The following is a 24,554-nucleotide window of genomic DNA, read 5'->3' on the forward strand; positions in this document are numbered from 1 at the left end:
TTTGCAACATCACCACCAACACATTGTATCTTTAAATGGTTATTCATCTCAATCCATAATATTAGAATGTATTTTTTGGAAAAAACAGAATTTCTTTGAGAGTCACCAAATCCAGTTCAAAAATACTCAAGATGTTGACCTTAGTTTAACCTCCTGTAACTTATTTATAACTGGAGTCATTTAATTTTAGACAGGCATTTAAAAATATTTAACTCTTTAAGATAAATAAATACCTTTGTGCTGAACAGTAAAGTAAGAAAAAAACAACTTAAAAAAAAGCACAAATTGCCAGTTACAGCAGATGGTTGACCTTATCATGGAATTACCCTTCAGTTAATCTATCATTTTTACTTTTTAAGCAGTTTGCCATTCTACCTCATTGCTTTTGTTGGATAACCTTTTGTCTATAAGCTCACTTTTTTTGCATTGAAAAAAAAAAAAAAAAAAAAAAGTGGAAAATTTGCATTTTTTTTTAGGGGGGCAGAGTGAAAAATAAGATATTTTTATAATGAAATATTTTTTATTTGCTTACCAGGGGTGCCCACCTAGGGAGGGGGGGGGGGTCATCGCACATAATGCACCATTGAAATTTTTAGATGGGTGTTTTGAGGGGTATTTTTCTCTTTTTTTTGGGGGGGGGGGGATCTTTGCGATATTTAGGTGGGTGCATCCTTGCCCTTATTGAAGGGGGGGGGGGGGGTCACTCCTGTGCTAACTAAACATCTTTTTGATCAAATGAAAGAATAAATAAAAGAATAGATGAAGAAATTAATCGATCATGAAGCAAAATATGAATAAATGAATAAAATAATAAATTAATACATAAGAAAAAATAAATTAGTAGGGTAGACCGGGGCACGTTTACGCAGATTTTTTTCTAACTGTTCTGTATGGCAATGCAGATTCTCTGCAATCCTTTTGAAGAGCTTGATAACACTCTTATTTTACAACTTCTAGCACATTCAAGCTTTTTCAACTTCTAATTTTCTTTCGAAAACATTTTGACAACCCTTACTTTAGACCACAAGCTAATGCAAGACTCAGTTCTTTTGTGTCACTCCACGTGAGTGTAACATAGGAAGGATGCGTCTTTTTGCTGAGTTGTAAAGTATGTATGAACATGTGAACATTCTTTGATTTTGTTGCATGGTGTTTTTACAGCAGTATTGCCACCATTAAAGATCAACTCTCCTAGTTTTGCAAAGTGTTAATCTCTGCTGTTGTAAATTTTTGAAAAATTCAATTTTGTGAAAATCTTTTTGGGCCCCAATTATTTCAGTTAAACAATAATCATTAAAATTTTAGATTTTATTAAATTTCATTTTTTTGTACATTTCCTTCTTCTTTTGTTGTAATTTTACTGAAAATTTATACATTTTAAAATTTGTTATCATAGTTTCTTTAATTCAGTTTTTAGCTCTAATCTCATGTATCTACGATACATGAAGACCCATGATGTAAAATCAGGTGCTTTTGCACAAAAAATAAATAAATAAATAAATAAATAAATAAAAATACATTTACTAATTATATAAACTACATGTTTTTTTAATATCATATGATTTCACTGCATTTGATTTTCATTATTATATTTTTTAAAGTTTCTTTTAGAAAATGAGCCACACCTTTAAACCTTCTCCTGTTCATGGAGCAGGAGCAACTTTATTTATGAATGAACATTGCAGTGATATAACCATCATCATCACAGAGGAGTGCACTGTATGGAGATTTCCAGCTCACAGTACAGTTCTTGCCGCTCAAAGCATAGTTTTTCATCGCATGTTAGACAGTGACTTTCTGGAGAAAAAAACTCAAGAAATTGTTCTGCAAGACATGACTCCTTCGACCCTGAAGAAGTTACTTAGGTAAAGAATAGAACCTGTTAATAACTTGATCTTCTATTATGTTTTGTTTTGTTGTGGATTCTATTTGCTTTGCTATCTGAGGTTGCTGTGTACCTACCGTATTTTCCGGGTATATCGCCGCACCGTATATAACGCCGCAGGCAAGTATTTTTTTTTGTTTAGAAAGCAAGTTTAACGCCGCACCGAAAATAACGCCGCTCTATTTAAAAATTATCTCAGAAGCAAGATTATCAAAGTAAAGAGGTGATAATTAGGAAAATGTTTAGCAATAAACATAATAACAGTAAATAAACACGACCACTTACCTTGTACCATTAAAAATCATTTTACATTCAATGACATTTAATATTTATTTACAAAAAAAAAAAATACTATATACAAAATAAATCTGGAAAACAAATTTACAGATCTGAAAACCCATCAAAATCATCGTCCTCGGAATCTGTATGGAACATTTCCAAAATATCGTGCGGCAAAGGTTCATCAACATCTGAATCAGTCTCATCGTCCGAAGACACATTAGGGGTAGCAAGTCCATCAGTAATGACCAATTCAGCCTTTTTAAACGCTTTTTGAATCATTTCTTTTGGAATTCTATTCCAAGCGTTTAGGACCCACTCGCAAACAACGCTAAAAGTTGCTTTCCGCATCTTGCCGCCTTTTGTAAACGTGTGGTTTTCACCGGACATCCACGTCTCCCAGTATCGACGCACATGACTCTTTAATGCGCGATTCACTGAAAGGTCCAAAGGTTGCAATAACTTAGTCAACCCACCAGGCACAATCGCGAGTCTGGTCTTTTCGGCCGCGAGACATTTCTTAGTCTCGTCCGAAATGTGCGTTTTCATCGAGTCCATAACGAGCAGACAGTTTTTCTGAAAAAAGGAATTGGGCCGCTTGCGCCAGCTTTTATGGGCCCACTCTTGCATTACATCCTGATTCATCCATCCTTTTTCGTTTGATAACACTATTATTCCTTTCGGGAAATCCTCCTTGGGAATTGTTTTTCTTTTAAAAATCACAACGGGAGGTAGTTTATCTCCCGAGGCTAAACAAGACAGCACCACCGTAAAACTTTTTTTCATTCCCAGTTGTTACAATGGGGACAGACTTCACACCAACGATGTCGGCGGTTCTTGACGAAGGCATGTCGAATGACATAGGGACCTCATCCATGTTCCCTATGTCGAATGGCTGGAAATTGTATTTTTGAATTTCCTCTTTGACAAACTTCAAAAAGGAACCTTTCTTTTGTTCCCAGTCACTGGGCAATTTTTGGCTGACGGTTGTTTGAGCTCTCATGCTCAGTTTGTTTCGTTTGAAAAAACGAGAACACCACGAAGGTCCACCCTTAAAGTCGTCGAGACCTTTTTCTTTCGCCATTTGCTTTGCTTTAATTCTAATGAGGACAGTAGATAAAGAGCGACCGTTTTTCCTTTGGTCTCCAATCCATTGGAACAGTTCACTTTCTAAGTCTTTCCACTTTGCAGCAGGACCGCGGCGTTGAGCACGCTTCTCTCTGGGCGTTTGCATCAGCACATCTTTCTGTTTACGCCACTCTCTGATGCGTTTTTCATCAACATTCAGCTCCCGTGCTGCTTGCCTGTTTACATTTACTTCTGCAAGGGCAACAGCATTTAATTTAAATTTCGCCGTATAACTTCGGCGCGTAGATTTGATCGAAGACATTTTGAAAAATTTTAACTCAAATTGCGTATGGCTAATTCCACGTGTGACTTCTAAAATCTAAGCAAAAGCATAGAACGAACAAGCATGGAGTTAGTTAGTAGTTGAACTGTTGCCAAAAGTATAACAATTTTCATTCAGACTTTAGGCTAGATGCTAACGCCCCCTAGCACCTCAGCCACGTTCGGAAAAGATAACCAGTTAAGAGCGGTTGACCGGTAGTTCTATTTGAACACAAGCATGCTGGTAGGTTTCTAGTACGGTGGAAATTGCCCCGCACACGGGTTTATTTTACATTTTCTTTTTAAATAAATGGATAAAACTTGTTGTCAAATTACTATTTATAAGCCGCACCGAGTTATTGGCCGCACTTTTGTTGCTGAGAAAGTAAAATCGAGTTTGACGCCGTGGCGTTATTACCGGAAAATACGGTATATTCACCCGTACTGCATTATTATAGTCTAACAAAATCAGGTTCAGTACTCTGCTCATAGTAACAATATCAGAAATAAATTTTTTCGGCCTTGCTGGTGTTATCAGAATTTACCAAAATTTTGCAATTGTGCTAGAAGCTCAAGTATCAAAGTATCCCCCATTACCATTGGATGCATACTTTAACTTCAAATTAGTTTATTTAATAGATGCTAAAGTATTCTACAACAAATTCCTATAAACAACTCTACTCCTGTGTTATTTTTAATCTATTGTAAATTGTAGCCGTGCTTGAAATTTTAAACATTCATTTCAACATTCATTTCTATTTGAAGCCTAGTTTGCTGGTTGGTTGGTTGATTTGATTTTTATGGCGCAAAAGCCCTTGAGGGCTATACTGCGCCAAACGATTTTTTATTATATGCTATTTATTTTTCATTCAAGAGTAAAGTAAATAAAATCATATTCTGAAGAAGAAAGCATAAAACTTCAAGTACTAGTATTAAAAAAGTGCAGCCGATAAAAACATATGCGTTAAAAACATATAAACAATTTGAAGATAAAGACAAAATAGACGAAACAATATCTTGAAAAATAAGGAAAGGACGAAATCACATAATGACGTGACAAACACTAATTTAAAAAGGAGAATCCAATCTCCTGGAGGAAGGAGTACAAATTTCGATGGGGTGGCTCCCCCAGCAACTCCTTCAAAGATGGGTTAAAATGATTAAAATATTTATAATGAATTAGATTAAAATTTGGGCAATTGCATAAAATGTGCAACACTGTCTGATTTACATCACATGTAATGCATGTTGGAACTGGTTCATGACATAAAAGATATTTGTGGGTGAATCTGGTATGTCCAATGCGAAGTCGAGCCTAGTTTGCACTCATCTACATTGTTTATTCCTATGTAACCAAAAGCAGAATTTTTTTCAGCCAAAAAATAATCTGCTAGATAAATCAGCATTAGGCTAGCCATAAGTCAAACACTTCTTATGTATATGAAAAATAATTCTTAATTTAAAAATTGTGAACCAAACTTAGGCTGAAAAGTTTCAAAATTAAATGGAAAACTGAGGCACAGATAGCTACCGTACTAAATGCTGTGTTCTCTCGGCCTCTGAAGACCATAGATTTATTTGCCTTTTATGTTTTTACTTTTGCTTTCTTTTTCATTTTCAGTTGTATTTTTCTACTTGAAATTCAAAAAATTTGCAAAAATCAAAAAAAAAAAAAAAAAAAAAAATCTTGCAAATTTAGAAATTATTAGCAAAACTCAAAAAGAATCTTCGATGGGTGTAGCATTGCTGCTGTTTCTGCTATCAGATTAATGCATATATGAGAGATCTTCACAGAAATACAGGAGGCAGGATGCTTGTATTAAAAAAAAAAAAAAAAAAAAAAAAATTGGAGGGCAGCAGTGTGCACTTAGTAGTGATGCCAGAAATTGACCAAATTGGGCAAAGCTAGGCAGAGTTTAGACATATTATTCATGAAAGAAACGGGAGGGATCCCTGTAAGAAGGCACCGTTGCACCGTGAATTAAATAATTGTGTTTCCAAAAATTTCATTTGTACCTAGTCATTTTCCTTGACTTTGTTCCAAAAAATCATCTTGTGAAAATCAGAGTTTTTAACCACATTTTTAAATTCAAAGTTATGCCACTTTTAGCATGAGAAAAGTGTAGTATCAACTAAAAACAAAAGCTACATGAAGAATGATTAGGAAACAATCCATGGCAAGGAGACCCCATAATAAATGAGTGTACCATGTTTGATCTTTTTTTGTTCTTTAAATTATCTCATAATTTGCTTGAGTACAACTAAGTTTTTTTTATAGCTCTTCCAATATTTTAAATCTAAAATATACCTATTGACAAAAAAGAAATGAGCCCATGGCTATTGAGAAGAATAGCACATCTATTTGAAAAAAAAAGAAAAAAATGGAATGAATCCACGGCTAGGAGACTCCATAATAAATGAGTAGACCATGTTTGACCTTTTTTTTGTTCATTAAATTCTCTCATGATTTTCTTAAAATTCTTCTAATGTTTTAAATCTAAAATATACCTATTGAGATAAATAGAATGTGTCCTTGGCTATTGACAAAAATGGCCTATGTATTTAAAAAAATGAAATGACTCCATGGCTATTGACAAAAATAACATTATCTACTGACAAAAATGGAATGCGTCCATTTCTAACAGGGATGTTCGTGATTCAAAATTTCCAACATTTCCAAAAATTTGGGTTGTTGTTTCCGAAAATTTTTGGTCTTGCAACATTCTAAAACTGAAAAATTATATTAAGAAAAAAGTTTTAAAATGTTTTTTTCCCAATGATTTTTATGATTTTTGTATGCATATTTAAATATTTTTTACGGAAGGGAAAGAGAGCAGGAGCTTCCGAAAATGTCACACCGTCTTCAGAAAATTTTACTTGAGATTCCACTTGATGTCTAATGAAAAAAATACATTGACAAAAATGGAAAGAGTTCATAGCTTTTAAACCCCATAATAAATGAGGGGTGCCATGTTTCACTGACCTCTTTTTAACCCCTGATGCACAAAGGAAGGGGGTTATAAGTTTGACGCGTCTGTGTATGTGTGTGTTTGTGTATCTGTCTATGGCACTCTAGTGCCTAAACGGATGGACCGATTTTGAAAGTAAAAAATTACTTCGAAAGGAGAGTTGATCCAGAATGTTCTTAGCTAGGTTGCATCTTTGGATGACATTAATTAACTAAGATATTATTTAGAAACCTCTAAAAGGATTTTCGTGACTTTTGCTGTGAAAACATATTTAAAATTTAATACCAAAATAAAGAAAAAATTTTTACGTGTCTGATAAAATATGTTTGGAACTTCCATTTTACATAGAACTTGGCCTACAATGTTTTTTTAAGCAGATTTTAATAACGGCTAAGCCTTTATTTACGCGATTGATCACCAAGTTCATTGTTGGCTGTCATTTAAAATTTATTTCTGTTGCCAGTTTCTATTTCTTAACAAATAAAATAATTGAAACTGATTTTTAATAGTATAAGGCTTTTAAAAGGATTTTCAATTTTCCCTCTTGATTCTACAGTTGCGACTCAGTTGGGGCTTTTTTTAATTTTTAATTTGACATGGATTGTTGTTTTTAAAATTCTGTAATGATTTTCTTGTGTACAATACAAATTTTTTTAAAAAAAACTCTTCTGTTATTTTAAATATAAATTATATAAAACTAATTCTAATCTTACACTAAAATATATGCATCCTATTGTTTTAGGTACATGTATTTAGGTGATGCAATTTTGGAAGATTGGAAAGAAGCAATTGATCTTTTGAAAGCTGCTCATAAGTATCAGATGGAATCTCTAGTGCAAAAATGTGCTCATTACCTCCAAGATCATATTGATCTTACTAATGTGTGCTATATATATAGCAAAGCTGTCACTTATACATTAAGTCCTTTAGGTAAGATTTAATTTTTTAGAACAGGAGAATAATTTTATTTTTTAGTGAAGGGGATTTTAGGGAAAGAAGGATACATACATAAAATTTTAAAATTTTGATGCAAAATTACCCTTCCAACCATTGATGACAGATATTAAAATACTTTTAAGAAATTAAAATGCAAAAGATGTATTTTGAAAGCATAACCATAGAAACATGAAATAAAATAAGTTTAAGATATTAAATGAAAACTGAGAAAATAAACAATGGATTCAAAAAGCATAACCGTGGAAACGTAAAAATAAAATAGTTGACAACCTGACTCGAAATGACATATTTCGAAATTGGTTTAAAAACGCTTGTAACTTTTTTTCCTTTGAAGATAGAAGCTAATTTTTTCGACCATTGGTCAAGAGATTTCCGGATTAAATAATGTCGCTTTTTTCAATGGTGTCAAAAAGAAAACTGGGACAATTCTTTCACTTTTTATTGATAGATTTAATGAAGAAAGTAGTGCCTAAATTTCAGCTAAGCCTAAAAGAGTTCTAGCTAAAAACGCAAATTTCTCCCATCTTAATGAAGTTGGAACATCAAAACAAATTGCTTAGAACGCGGAAAATTCTACCCTTTTCAACGATATATAATATTAATATGTGCAAGTAATTTTTCACCCCTTTAATAGCCAATAATAGGCAATTTACGTGAAATTTGGGCCTAAATTGGAATAAAAAAGAGCTATTTATCGGATTTTTTTTGAATTATAACCTATGTTACTCAGTGAAAAGGCACCTTTCATACAGTGAGAGAATTTTTCAAATAGATGCAGTGGTTCCGGAGATTACCTCGAACATATAAACACACAAAAATTCGTCCTCTGTCTTTATAATATAAGTATAGATATATATACAGTGAAGCACCTTTTATACATTTCTCTTTTATACTTTTTTTTATCAATTATTCGTTTTTAAAATTGGTCCCTGCAGAGTCTAATACGCATTAACTTATACATACGTTTTTTCATTTGTACGCTTTTTCGTGCAGTCCCTTCAAAAACTTATAAACGGTGCTTCACTGTGTATACATATATATATATATTTCTCACATTTTTAGCATTGTTTAGAAATTTCTCTGAAAATTACACTCAAGATTTGCCTCATGACTGACTCAAACCTACACCCACTGGATTGCAAAGCCTGCATTTTCAGATCGAGCCACCGTGGCTATGCATATTCTGCGTTCCAAGCATTTTATATTATAATATAAATTTTCCCGTTTTCGTAACATTTTTTATTGCTGCTCCACTCCTATTAGTCATAGCGTGATGTTATGTAGCCCATAGCCTTCCTCAATGAATGGACCATTCAACACAAAAAGAATTTTTCAATTCGAACCAGTAGTTTCTGAGATTAACATATTCAAACAAACAAACTCTACTGCTTTATATTATTAGTATAGATAATAAGTGAAATTATTTTTGTTTTTATAAAAAATAAATTAAATTGTTAGTCACTGCACTTCAATATGTATATTGTGTAGAACATCTCTCTCATAATACTTAAAATTTCATGTCAGCATAATAAAATAATTATTTTATTGTATTAGGAGACTCTGTAATCTATTGTTCACTCAGAAAACCATTGAATAATACATTGTAAATACTGTTCATTTTTGTTGTTGTTGGAGTAAAACGTATTAGAATTGTTTTCTAATTTTTATCAGATGTGAAAATATTGGAAATAATACATTTGACTTGGCATGCATGACAAAGTACAGTACTTTTAGTGCATTGTTGTTAGAAAAATAGATTGATTCATCCTCATTCAAAGTGAATATTACGTAATGTGCTGTTGCACACGTGTGTTTAGTTTTAATATAATTCCTTAATATTTTTTGGACTCCTTGGATTTTTTCTGTACTTCTTGGATTTTTTTTTTTTTTTTGATGTAAGTAACAATATTTGTAATGAAAAATGTTTCAGTTAGATTAAAAGTTTTGCCTATTTTTGAAGTTTTAAATTTTAGCTGTCCATTTTTCTGTAGTATGTGTTAAAATTCTGGTATGTTATCAAGTTAGAAAAAGTTTTCGTCACAAAAAGATCAGTTACATTGAAAACTTAATATTACACTGAGACTAAAGCTATCTAATCAAGTTTATAAAATGCTCATAATAATGCATTTTAATGTAATAAATATCCTGTTTAGCTCAAACACCCTAAATAGTATAATACTATAATTTAATATAATACAAGACGCATCCAGAAAGTAAGTTTCCCTATTTGAAAAAAAAAAAACACACTTTCAGGAACATACTTATTGGCTACAAGAACAGCAATATTTTAGCTATTTTTCGACATAGCCACCACCAAAATTGAGACACTTGTCATAGCGTTGGATCAACTTTTGTATCCTTCTGTTGTAGAACTCAGCCGTCTGTGAATGGAACCAGCGTGTTACAGATGTCTTCAGCTCTTTGTCATTGACAAAACACTTACAGGAGGACAAAAATTTCTTGAGGTGCAAGAAAACGTGAAAATCGGTGGGAGCAAGATAAGGGCTGTAGGGTGGATGCTCAAACAACTCCTATCCAAATTCCATCAAAACAGCTGCCGTGCATCAAGTCATATGCAGATGAGCATTGTCATGGAGGAGCACAATACCTGCAATAAGCATTCTACGCCTCTTGTTTGGAATGGCACATCGCAATTTCCGCTGGGTTTTACAGTAATGGTCAACCTTAACTGTTTCACCACTTGGAAGGAAGGCAATGAGCTGAGTGCCTCTCCTGTCCCAGAACACTGCACAGTGCACATCACTTTCCTTGCTCACAGCATCTGTTTGAATTTCCTCCTCACTGGAGATCCACTATGCCGCCAATACATTGAGTGCTGCTTGGTTTCCTGGGTGAAGTACGAAATCCAAGTCTCATCGCCTGTGACAATCCTTTCGAGAAACTCATTGCCGTCATGGTGATACCATGGCAGAAATATCAGTGCTGCTCCTAAGTGTTTAATTTTGAGTTTGGGTGTCAGTTTTTATGGCACCGACCTGACACACAATTTTTTGAACATCAGGTGTTTAGTGACAATCTCGTGCAATAAGGATCACAATATCTGCGGAAAATGTCAGCTCCCTATTCCTGAAGTGAGGGTTCCCCATCATGCACTGCCGCACAAGCTCAACAGGATCATCATCAATGAAGGATGGTTGCCCACTGGGCTCTTCATCATGGACGACCTTTGGAAAACTGCCTGCACCAGCGACGCACCATCTGCTTACTCATGACGTTCGACCCCCTATAGAGCTGACGATGAATTTCAGTTGGTGCAATGCTTTGTGCATTCAAGAACTTTGTCACTAACCAAACCTCGCAGTCCATGGAAGAAGGAATAAGAACTTCCATTTTTGGCCACCGCTACTGGCATGTAGTGGGACCTGTCCCGCTTAAGGCCCCTATATATACGAGCCAGCGCATCAGCTTAAGATCAGCCTTTTTGTATCGGAGCGCGAGTTTGATTGGTTGTAATTTCTGGCGATTGTTCGCGTTTGGTGATTGTTCAATGCGAGCAATTATTAGCGGAACGTGAATTGTTTATGAAATAAAGTATTATTTTCGGCAAATTTGGTGAATCCCGAAACTGTGCTGTGGTAACCCAAGCAGTGCAACAATGAAAAATCCGATCCAAAATGGCTAAACTTAAGCTGATGCGTCGGCCTGTCTATATAGCGGCTCTAGTCCCGCTGGCTAGGGCGGATTCAGCGAAGGGTCAAAGGGTCCACTGATCCCCCATGAAATGATTTTTATTAGAATTAGTATCAAGCTTCAAGTTTTTATGGCCCCAAAAATAACATATAGAGTCAATGTTAACTTTTTTTGCTTTGTCCTTTCGAATATTTCTTTTCAGTGCATCATAATTCAGAAGATTGATTGGATTTGTTTACTGGGCACTTGCTATTTTGAGTTTTTTGTTCATTTTCAAAAGAACAATCATCTCTAACGAGCTTTATGTTTTTTTTTTGTTCAGAGTACTCTTCCACCTCACACCACATGTTGCGTGTCTGTGTTGTGTGTGTGCTATAAAATGTGTATGTGAATGTTTCCAACTCTTTTACAGCTGTTATCTCACATATTCAAAGCTTATGGTAATGCAATCAGCCTGTTTGCCTACATGAAGAAACATGACTTTTGATGGAAATTTGAATATGATCCATGGCACAGATTGGGCCATTGAAAGCTTTAGAAGTAGAAGGGGGGGGGGGGGGAGATAATTTGAAAGGATTTTGGTCTTATTTTGGGGGGCGGGGGTGTTTTATAGCTTATGAGGGGGTGCACCATGACCCTTGCACCCCCTTGCTTAATTGATACTTTTTTAAATAGGAGGTATAACACGCCCATCATTAAAACTTGACCCCTCCTAAAAAAAATTCTGGATCCCCATCTACCAGCTGGCATATGATTATGTGTCAGAGATCTGTTACATATGTGCAATTGAAATAGATAATTACGTTTACTTTAAAGGGGAAAACATTGGAAAATTTACTTTCTGGATGCGCTAGGTATTAGTTGAACCCATAGAGTTGTGCCAGTGAGTGTGAAAAAAGTCCATTGAGCTTTTTCAAATTTTTCTCACCACCTCAAAATAACTTTCGTTAACTGAGATGTGCACACATAAATTTACACAAGCTACAAACGTATTCCATGACATGATTTAAAAAAATATCCTGCTATTATGACGACGACTCCCTCAGAACTCGCTCTTCTGGAAAAAAAAGAATAAATGAAATGACACAAAATATGCTTTAGAATTAGAACAAAATTATTATCTTTCTCTCTTCAAGAAAAAAAAAAAATTAGTGAAAATATGCATTTCAGTTAGGAAAAAATGACCCTCTCCCTAAAGTAAAAAAAATAAAATATGTCTTACAAGTTGTTTTAACTTTCCGGCGGTTTTGCACGTCTTATCACGCCGTAGCAAGATCACGTCGCTAGCGTTTTACACGTATTTTTCTGACACTGAATTTTCGTTGTCAAATGGTCCAAGGCGTAGAATCCTGCGTTTCCTTTCCCCTCTCCTGAGAGCGGCACCCCAGAGCGCACGGGCCCACCTTCTGTATTCACACATGCAAACAAATACCCTTTCATCAGGTTGAGGTTTCAATGTTCAGTGCATCCTTCTCATCAACTCAAAGATTTCTAAGCAAACCTCCTTGCTATTTATTGTAAGCATCTGCTAAAAGCAAAACTTGATTCCAAGAATGAAATATCCACTTCTCTTTCTTCTAAGCTTAAAATTTACATTTAATTAATGATTGTGCTGTAAATGGATGCAACATAATTTAATCGACGACAATGACATTCAATTACATTTCAAATAAATTAATAAATAAAAGCCGTGAGATTTCAAATTGAACAAAAACAAACTAAGTATCCTTTTGGAAATAAATTTATAGTTACGGCTTTATTCGCCACTAACATATAATTTAGGAACTTTAAGTGTTATAAAATCACAATGCTGTAAAGAAAACCAAAGAGTATACGTAAAAGATCAATTTTCAACTTTTATGTGCACTTACGTCGCGTTTTATGCACATTTAGGCAGATGTTGTACTCAAAACACACTATAAAAAATATAAAAAAGGGGATATTTTTTCAAATTCATTTACTCTAACTGATTGGTCTTGGGTTTTGGTCGCAAATTTCAATCATTAATATCAGAAACATTTTAAATTCACCGATTCTGTCTAATACTTCAGCTTATAATTATTTTAATCACAAAGAAAAACAAACATTTATCTCTTAGCATACAATTTCAATTCTGTATGAGTAAAAAAAAACTAAATAAAAAATATATAGTAAGAGCAAAAATTTTGCACAACACCAGGCCATTGTGTTAACATTTATACAAAAAAAAAAACTTCAGTTGTTAGCAAAGAACAATAATAATATTTTTTTTTATTGTTATTAAAAATGGAAAAGTATATGAAAATGAATAGTTTTCAAAAAAAAAAAAAAAAAAAATCAAAAATTGAATCGTTTATAGCTTTTTCTTTTCAATAAAAAATAAAGAGCCTCGGAATTTTTTTCATTGAGAGGGAGAAGAAATTCAGAAGAATGGGACCTGACTCTTAGTAAAGGAAATTTCTATGGAGTTGCTTAAGATCTACAGTATTTTGTAGGAAGATGGAAATGGGGAAATGGGTAAGTGAGAATTTATAACTATTCTTTTATGTAAAAAAAGGAATAATAATAAATAGAGAAAAATAAATAAAATTTTAAACCGTTTTATAATTAAAATAAAACTTCAGCAGAGCTTAACTATTTGTACTTTATTAAGCAACAAATCCAGAATTTTCATTGATCACAATTTGCCCAAAGCCTGATATTTATCTAAAATCACTATTTAATCTGTGCGATTGCTTGATTCAAGTCATATGATCTTTCAATTCCTTGGAACAACTTAAGCAAAAATAATTATAAAACCTTGATTTTTATAGAAAAATCATTGGAAATTCAGCCATAATTTTTGACTCAAAAAAAAAATAAATTTTCTCAAAAACTTCAATTATTTTGAAAACTTAACCTTCTTCTACATTTTCGCATAAGAAAATCTTTAATGCCATTACAATAAAAGTTAGCTATCATCCAAATATCTTTTCATTTTAAGCAATCCAGAAATATGATTGTGTGTTGATAAAAGGTTTGCAAAATGTGGAACCCCCTCCCCCCCCCCACACACAACACATCCTAGTTCTAAGAAAATATATCTCAATTTACTCAGCAGTTCATTATGGAATTTGGATTTTTCAAAGATGAGCCTTTTTACTCAACTTTGAACGCTTAGATACCTAGTTACGAATGAAATTGCATTCCGGTAAATGGGTCTCTTAGTGAAAAAAGCGATAAATAGTTGATTTGAGGGAATATTTTACATTTCAATGGAATTTTTCTTGTAACAAGTGCTTTTTTTTTTATTTATTTATTTATTTTTTTTTTGGTTATTGATCTGGCAGATTTTTCTGAAAAGTAAATGGAACTTTCATTTTATCGCGCGTTTAAATGAATAGCGCTTTTAATTAGTCTAATGAAAATTGAAAGGTAATCGGAGAAAATTGAAATCGAAAAGTCGTCATATTTTTCTTTTTTTTATTTATTTATTTATTTTTTTTTTTTTTGACTTCTATATTTTGCTTCTTTCCCAACAAGCGCAATAAAATGACTGCCTTAGTAATTATTTGATTTGACTTTTGTTTAAGCTCCAGTTAAACGCTTTTTTTTGTTTGTTTGTTTTAATTTTCAAGCCACGGTTTTGCTCGTAGTTAATATCAAAGAAAAATCTCTGAGACCAATTCTTTAAGCAAAATTTTAAACGATCAAAAAATAAAACGATTAATAAATAATAATAATGACAATATGTTGAAAAAAGGAAAACCATGTAACCAACGGAAGAAATTCTAGCAGAAATTTTATTCCAAAAATATATTGTACTACACTCATGGCATTGATCTGGAAGATACACTATTTTTAGTTTTACGAAAAAGAGTTTTTGCCTTCGATAGCTTCAAGGACACATTTTATTTACGGTTAATGAAAAAACCTACAAAATGCATGCCCATTCTGGCATTGTACTTCTAAAAGACTTTTGTAGAAGGATAGTATATTTCTTTGTCCAGAATCGTATTTTACTTCATTCTGTTTCACTTCCTAATATCAAAATACAAAAAGGAGCTAGTAAGATTATCCCTGCTAGTGCACCGCCTACATTTCACGTTGTGAATTACGGGGCCCTCCATATGTGTTATTTCTCGAAAAGTAACAAAGTGCATTTAAATACTTCCTTTGAGTGAAATGCTTTGCGTTCTATGACACATTTCTGTGAAGTTTCCTATTTCTTCCGGCTGACGATACTTGAGTGTTTTTCTTTTATATGCTTATCTTTGACATGTAGTCAACCATTATTCTCCAACAACATATAAGACGCGTAAATGCTCTTTCGTACGCATTTGTCTGCTAGCCAGCTATCTGCAAAGTTTATATATTCTTGTTTGTTTAAATTAACGATATAAATGGATTCAGATTCAGCATCAGATCAAGAAAGTCTGATCCAATCATCAGAGGAAGACTTCGGTTCCTCGGAGTATGAATCAGAGGAAGATGAGGTTTGCATAGATGACGTTAGGGACTGGTGTAAAGTGAATAGTTCAGAAAAGAGATGTGCACCGCCTAAATTTCCTTTTCTTGGAGATCCTGGAATCAAAGCCACGTTTTATGACGAAGGAGATCCACTAGAATATTTCCGATTATTTTTTAATGACCAAATAATGGATCACATTGTTATCGAAACCAACAGATATGCCGACCAGTACTTAGAGACTGCTCATCTAACACCTTCATCCCGATCATTGAAGTGGAAAGAAACAGATGCAGAGGAGATGCATAGATTCATCTCACTTCTTCTACTCCAAGGAATCACCCAAAACCCCGTAGAAAGATGGTTCTGGTCAAAGCGACCATCATTAACCACTCCTTTTTACGGTCGAGTAATGAGCTCGACACGTTTTTCTCTGATAATGAAATTTCTTCATTTTGTGAATAACGAAACTATTGATGCAAGTTATCCCACACCTAAGTTGAAAAAAATATATGACATTCACAACATGTTGACGAAAAATTTTCAATCGGCATATGTACCAGAGGAGGAACTATCAATCGACGAATCTTTGCTAGCATATAATGGGCTGCTGGGTTGGAAGCAATACATTCCAACCAAGCGAGCGAGATTTGAAATAAAAATGTATGAGCTCTGCGAATCCAGAAGTGGATATATATGGAACTCTATTATTCACACTGGCAAGGATACAGCTTTCAAAGATATTTACGCGCATTTTGGATTATCGACCAAAAGTGTCATGACACTTGCACACGATTTGTTAGGAAAAGGATATACAATTGTTACAGACAATTTCTACACTTCTCCTGAGCTTGCCGATCTTTTAATCAAGGAAAAAACCGATATTTACGGAACAATGAAGGCAAACAGAAAAGGTTTACCTGCCGAGATCAGAAAAAAAGAGAAATTAGAGAAAGGTCAAATTGTAGCATATCAGAAAGGAAAAATGTGTGTGATGAAGTGGCAAGATAAAAAGACAGTATGCATGCTCAGCACAATTCACAATGCTGATACTGTTAATATTGGCGCTGATGATAGAATCAAAACTAAACCCGTAATGGTGCATGAGTACAATTCGACAATGGGTGGGGTGGACAGATCTGATCAATGCCTATCCTATTACAACATAACAAGAGATCAGCAAAGGAAGTATTACAAAAAAATCTTTCGGCACTTACTGAGTCAATCCGTTTGGAACGCTTTTGTAATTTTTAAAAAGAACGGTGGAACTCTATCCCATGTAAATTTTCGACTTCGCCTGATTGAAAGACTAATTGAACATTCTGGAGAACTAAAATGTGTGCCAAATCGTAGCGTAGGGGTAAAAGCATCGGAAAAGATCTTGAGATTGACCGGAAGGCATTTTCCCTCCTATGTTACAAATAACTCAACAAGTAAACAATATCCTGTAAGGAAATGTGTTGTTTGTGGCAGTAAAACAAATGATAACGGGAAACACATTAGACGAGAAACAAGATTTCAGTGCGAAGAGTGTAATGTTGGTCTCTGTGCGGTCCCATGTTTTAAAATTTACCATACTTCTCAAGCATTCTAAAATTAATTGTGTAAAACTTTAAATGTATTTTTTCTCTTTTTCTTTTTCAATAAATTTATTTTCATGGAAATGCTTCTATAATTTGATTGCTTAAGAATATTTTGTATACTCAAATGTATGTAAGTTAAAACATAATCAAACTGAGCTCTTAAAATATACTTTTAAACTATCTTCAATTTGTGTTGCACTTTTTATTTTACTCAATGTGTTTTTAAGTCATTTGAACTTAAACAATAAATAGAGACCATAAGATAGATACACATTTAGAGATGCATTTAAAGCGAGGGATACGTGTACTCCACTCCAACTGATAACATACAGACATAGAAATTATTTTCTTGAATTTTATATTTATATAGATGGATATGGATTGATAAATATAGTCAGATATATAGATAGCTGAGTATATAGAGCGAGAGACAAAGTTAAAAAAAAAATAATAATAAATGATAATAACAAAAATAAAGTATTACTGCAATTGAAGATTGAAAAAAAATATTCATAGCACATGTACATTTGCAATCATACTTCAAATTAATATGTACAGAGGCTCAAGTGAGTCGCACTAGCGTAGCCAGCAAAAAAAAGGGGGGGGGGACATCGCTAAAATTTGGGGGGGAGGAGTTTGGGAAATTTTAGTCTTTCAGGGAGGGGAAAAATAATATCGAGTCCCTCTCCCTTTCGGATAAGTCCCTGTGGGAGTGATCAGCATAAGCGTAGAGTCAGGGGGGGAGGGCACGTGTCCCCTATATTATTCCGAAATTAGAACGAAATTCATGTCAGGAATCATTCGATAGGAGAGAGAGGGGGAGGATACACGGGGGAAGCCCTTTAGCTTTTTAGTGCCAGATAATGTAATGAAAAACATAGTTTTTAGTTTTTTGAAGTTTTTAGAATAAAACATGGATTTTAGTTAACCTTTTTGTTTACCTCTCAATCTTTGTTCACAAATCAATCTTTTCGATTTTTATTTTTAAATCTTATCAAATTAAATAAATAAATATTAACCATAAAATAACAACAAAAAAATCTTTAGATGCGTGAAATGGCAAAATACATGTGATTTACATGTCGTAATTTTCGTGGACAAGCTGAATACATAATTCATGCCTCATACTAATTAATAAACCTTTTACGGGGATGAAAATTCGTAAAATTATTTTAACAACTTTTTTGCTGCGACTTTTTTTTACCACTCTAATTTAAAAGTATTTCGTTGTTTACTATTTTTTGCTTTAATTGTGTTTTCATAACTTTGATTTGATACCTAGCTCGGTCACTTAGGTCTTAACTACTAGCAGGGGCACTCCGAAATAAAATGAGAGGGGGGGGGGGGGGGAGAGGTGGATTCTCAAATTTTCGAATGAAGTTCTACTTTTTCCAAATGATAAACATGAGCATGCACATTATATCATACTTACATAACATCTAATGAGAAGCAACATTATGCATCATTAAAAACAATTTTTAAAATTTGAAAGAAGAATCTCAATGTTGCAATAGTGTTTCCACATTTTTCAAATGAGAATTTTTTGGGGAGGTTACACTGTCCTTTTGAGACCTCTCATCGAGGCGCCCCATACTAGATCCCATGTGATTGTCAGTGTTTCTTTAATAATAGCTTTGTTAAATACGCCATAATTCAGTGAATGTTGGATATAGTATTTGTTTTCCGATTTTCAAACGGGATCCTAGACAGTCCCGATTTTCATTCAAAAATCCAGTGTCCCGGCCAGTTTACTTCACGTCTCGGTAAAATATAAGTTTCATTACAGATGACCAAAAAATATAAAAATAATCAACTGTGAAGGATTATTTAAAATAATAAATTTTTCATTTCTGTTCCTCGTAGCCAGGCTGACGTAAGTCCAAAAATTTGAATTTTCTGTTTATTACTGCTAGGGTTCGCCGATATATATCCGATATTTGTTCTGAAAATATCATGATATTTTGATATTTTCGATATTTATTTTTCCAACTACGGTATTTTCAGTATAAAAATTATATTAATCATAGTAATATAGCTCATTTATTATTAAAAATACCCAAAAAGTTATGCACTATAGTTTTATGATGTATTATTACACATTAATATAACAAAATAATGTATTTTTTTTATTCATAAAATTATTAGTAATGTAACAATTTTAATGCATATTAAAAGTACCTAATTAAATGTTAACTATTGGTTGGAACAAAAGAAAATGTCTTATGACTGTGCCCCTGACTGTTGCATATTGTTTTTTTCTGAACATATAACTGTGTAAAAGTAGCTAACAGAAGACAAATGAGTAGAACAGCTAACGCTATATTAACTCTATTAAAATTGACTAAAATGTAAAATGGAATATTAGATATGAATAATTAAAGAAACTTTAATTTTAAGTCTGCATATTATAATAATAAATAAAGAGTGATTTGAGGATGCATTTACTATTTTGAAGACATTAGTTTGCGTTGATTGAAAATATCGGATATTTTACATATTTTCAAAAATAGCACTCACATGACATATTTTTTTCTCTCCTGTAAAGTAGCGTATGTGAATCACGTTAGTTTAGCTCTGAGGTACAGATTTGTAATTTATGACCTGTAAAATTACTATCGGATTAGCTTGTAAGGAATTTTACAAAAAGATTTAAAACAAAAGAGACTTTCTAAAAAAGTCCTAGTCAATGCAATAAACAAGTAAATATTGTTCAAAATTCAATTCCTCATTTCTTGCTGAAGTAACTTCAAAAGATTAACGTTTACAAAATAAATTGTTTAAATGTATCTGCTTGCGTCATGTATCATTTATTATTCCTGGTTTAGGCTGATAATTAGTAATCATTTATCCATAGCATTGAGAATAAACTACCTTCTAAAACACTCTGAAAACCAGACAAGGTGTGTACCTTTTGAAATACCCACGGTGGGGGGGGGGGGGTCCTGGTTGAACATTTCGGAAATAAGGCAAGCCTAGGTATACCGCTATTACGATCACTTAGTCTCAAATATGGCGAGATTCGAAACATAAAAATGCACTAATAAAGAAAAAAATATACATATACAAACATAGTATGTAAAAAGTATGCATAGATGTATAAATTTGCAGTGCTTTTTTCCCCCAGCGTTAAAAGAGAAACAACGAATTGCTATTGCGCGGAAGGGGGGAGGGAATTCCTTTATTGCTTTTTATTATTACGTATCATTTCAGGTTATGCAAAACATTACAATCATAACTAAATGCATTTAGCTATTTCATATTGAAATAACTTGTTCCAAATATTGTTTTATAAATGTTGAATATGAGTAGTTAAATTCAATAATAAAATATGTGAATAGTAATTTAGAGCAGTAGTAGGAGATAGCAATTCCAGAGATTTAAAATCTAGATTATTACTTCATAAATATTACAGAAAGTTGTGATTAGTAAAACACGACTGGCTGAAAGGAATTCAACTCGTTTGCTACACGTGTTGAGGGGAGAAATGGGCGGGACGGACCTTGGCAGCATGTCTGGAGGAGTTCCACTCTTCCCTGCGACACGCGTTGAAAAGAAAGGGGTTGAGCTTTGACAGCACGTCCGGGTCAAAAGGGATTAAGTGCTTTTTATCTCCTTCCGAAAGGGGGAGGAAATTTCAAGATAAAAAGTATTGACCATTTCGAGCAGATAGCCATGTTCCCAAGGTGACCTTTTCCAGGTGAAATTCCGCTCGTATGTCAAACCGCCAGTGAGTTAAATAGAGTTTTGGGTTTTATAAACTTTAAGAAATACAGTTGGTTCTCTGTTTAATGACACTCTATTTAACAATTTTCTGTACTTAACGACAACTTTTCACGATCCCAGATGGTCCACTGTAGTGTTAAAAGCATTCTATCTAAGGATGCTTTCTACTTAAGGACGACTTTTTGTGGTCCCTTGAAAGTCGTTAAACAGAGAGCCATATTTTGCAGTAGTAATGAAAATCAAAATAAATCTTATGCTACCAAAAGTTTGGAACACATACCGCATCGAAAGTCATATTAACATAAAAAATTAATTTAGAGTAGTTTTGTAGATTAAAACATATTTTTCTGGTATGTTTTATATTGGAATGGTATTTGTCAAAAATTTATGAATTGCTGGATAAAATGTCCTTATCTTTTTATTCAAATTCTGGGTATTGAATTATCGGAAAACAAGAAATTAAATCTTTTCTTTTTTCTTAAAGGTAATATATGCTTAGAAATTATACTTGGGACCGGATGTGTTGTTCTTCGAAGTCAAGGATTTGAATACCTCAACAAAGAGTCCGTCATGGCTGTTATTTCTAGTTATAGCTTGAACGTTGACGGGGAGATGTGTGTTGTGAACGCCTTACTTCGTTGGGCAGTGATGGAATGCTGTCGTCAAAATAAGCCTCTAACAGAGGAAAGTATCGTAGAGATTATGGTACCTTTTCGTAAATATCTTTGTACTCGTAGTATAAACAGTGATGAAATGCACACTTTACCTCAGTTCTTACATGCTGAAATAAATAGTTATCATTCCAGGCAAAGTTTTTCTGTTACTCAACACCTGTTAGATTATGCCAAGCGTGTCAGTTTGAAGCTGATCGATTTGGATTGCCTGGCTGATAACGTCAGCAATTTCACCTGCTTCCGATTTCTCGCAGATCACTCACTTTTTCTGATTAGTGTGCACTTAGTCACTGTCACATCTTTCTTAACATCAAATAATTATGTTGTTCTTATAAGTGAGGCAGGTAGCGTGAACACAACTGTGTTTGAGCTGAACTTAGCAGAAGTTACCGAAATCACTACTAGCCTTCCTGGTGCAAGCTCCAAGCCAATGTTTGAGACCGAAGTCCTGCTCAAGAGACCAGTGATGTTACAGCCACAAACTGTGTACCGTTTGAGCCTTCGTAGCAATAGTCGCTCCTTAAAACCTAGTCAGTGCCACATTCAGTTCCCCAAAACTGGATTAGTTCCTAACAAAGTTGGTTCACGCGCTGATGTGGTGCCATTTACAATACTAACAGATTCTATATGGGGTGTTACAAAATTGCTTTACCTGACTGCTCCTGTTCCAGAGAAGGAGATTTTTAAATTCCGTTTGCAGAAATGAATTGTAGATTGTGATGCCTATAGGAGCCAAATTTGCTCATGGATTGTTTTGATAATTTCGTGCATTTCTCTCACTATTTCAACTTTGTTTTTGATTTGGATTCCATGTTGAAATTTTTTTCCATATTATGTAGTAACTCTTTATGTACCAAATAATCTTGAATAACATCTCCCCCTGAATGTTAAATGTGCATTTATTACTAGGGTACTAGAGGGCTCTGCTCCCTGTACACTTCACTGGCCATCCCCCCTTTGCCTCCCATGGTGGCTCAATGCCGATAATTGATTATTTTAATGCTTTTACTTCTGGATGTCCTCAGAACATCCTGGATATCTGCCCCCTTAAGGTTTAGAGGGGTGAAATGAGGCATAACTGCCTCTCCTTGGCTTCCTTTATCCAACGGTACCAGTATTGGCCTGGTAGACATTCAGTCTAGAGGAGATAAGGTTACAAAGAGAGACACACAAAAAGACAGATGTGCACAGTTTTTAATTGTACAGATTAGTGGTGCCTAACCTTTTTCTTCTCGAGGGCCGCACCTCACATTAAAATCATTCTTGCAAGCCAGAACACATGTAAAATTTCAATATATTTCATTCTTTTCTAAATTACAAGACAAAATGTAGAAAAGGAAAGAAAATTACAAACCAATAATTGTTGTTATTTATTAGTTAATGCTTATTTTATAAATGTACATCTTTCAGAAACTAATTTCTGAATATTTGGCTCCAAATTTGTCACATTGTCACTAATCATGTTTTTCAATTTGTAACATTGAACGAAACAATGGGCCACTTGGGTCAGTTTCGCGGGCCATAGGTTAGGCACCACTGGTATAGATAGATAATTTTGGAGGGGCAAGGGGAATGGTTACTTTTCATTCCCAAAATGATGCAAAACCTTGTGTGATTCATTCACACATTCATTTTTGTGTGATGTCAATAATCAAGAATCATCTTCATCAGATTAACTACCATTGCCATAGGCGGATTTATGGGGGGGGGGCGAAGAGGGGCAATGCCCCCCAGTCTTGGGAGGACTTTATACGTAGTAACAATAAACCTTCCAAAATCTTAAAACAAAAAAATCATGATTTTTTTTTCTTTTTTGAATAGTTCAGAAGCGAAAATGCAGAGAATAGCGACTGTCCTTTTCTGGGGGGGAGGAGGCGGGGGAGAGAAATCCGTACAATATATTACAAGTAGTAAAACGGTCACTGGAATGCTGAAATGTGTTGAAAACGACTACTTTGAACTGAAAGCTATTAGGACAAGTATATAAGTGAAAATATCGACTGAACGAATTATGTATTCAGCTGCAATACTTGAAATAATCAAGGATTATTTCAACAAATTAGAAACTGAAACAAAGATTTAAAAAAAGCGGATTTGCCTATAAACTGAACAAGCTATATAGCTTAGGAAACCCGCTTTGTTGAAGACCACCAACTCAAGAAAATTTCATGATTTGTTCCTTACCAAAAAAAAAGGAAGGACTTGAAAAAATAAATTTCATTTTAAAGTGCTTGAAAACCCTGAAAATTTTGGAAAAGTCTGGATACAAACCATAAATTTAAACATTTTGTAGCAAATTGGAGGGGGTAGAAGAATAAATGCCGAAATATGTTAAATTCAGTTCCTCGCCTCATCCTGCATCAAAAATTTAAAAATCATGGTTCTCACGCTTTTGTAACATAGTACTTGAGATAAATTTTTGTGACTCACATGTTTCACATCTTGCTGTTTATTTCATCCCAAATGCAGTGCAGTATTTTGGAAATTCTTTTGTATTGCTTGCTTCTATTTTACTTATACTGCATATTGTTAATCTGTTCAGCACGGGGGAAAAAAACACCACCTCTATTCCTGTTCGTTTTCTGCACTGCTTGTAATTAAATAATTTTAATTGTTCTCAAGTCCTTGAAAGGGATTAGATGAGTCTTTGAAATTCCTAAGCAAAGGGTGCTTCAATTTAATTTCTTATCAAGTGTATAAATTATGAATTGTTCAAATGGGCATCATGGTACTCTCCTGTATCTATTTTCTAAATCTGTACACCATTTTTTTAAAAAAGCATGCTCAAAAAAAAAAAAAAAAAAAAATCCTGCCCCTCCAGGAACTCAGTCGCCTATGACCATTGGGACTTTAATCATTACTTTTCTCCCTAAAGAATTAATTTTTATTGGTTGTCGTAGGATTAGCGTCAAGCTTGTTGCCACAACAAACTGCCTACAGCAACTTTCTTAACATGTAAGAGTTTTGATCTCAAGATGCGATGATTATGAAGTAAACAGTGCTGTGGCTCAACCAATG

The 24,554-nt window shown here is 33.9% G+C and overlaps 1 protein-coding gene across 1 annotated transcript; it reads left to right on the forward strand.

The window, feature by feature from the left end:
* The first annotated feature begins 1,614 nt into the window (after positions 1–1,614).
* Positions 1,615–22,242, forward strand: LOC129224461 (uncharacterized). Its single transcript, XM_054858914.1, has 3 exons — positions 1,615–1,865; positions 7,265–7,452; positions 21,347–22,242. The coding sequence occupies exons 1-3, from the start codon at positions 1,615–1,617 to the stop codon at positions 22,240–22,242; spliced, it is 1,335 nt and encodes a 444-aa protein (XP_054714889.1).
* The last annotated feature ends 2,312 nt before the right edge of the window (positions 22,243–24,554 follow it).

Source organism: Uloborus diversus, chromosome 6, assembly GCF_026930045.1.
Source record: "Uloborus diversus isolate 005 chromosome 6, Udiv.v.3.1, whole genome shotgun sequence".
NCBI classification, from domain to species: domain Eukaryota; kingdom Metazoa; phylum Arthropoda; class Arachnida; order Araneae; family Uloboridae; genus Uloborus; species Uloborus diversus.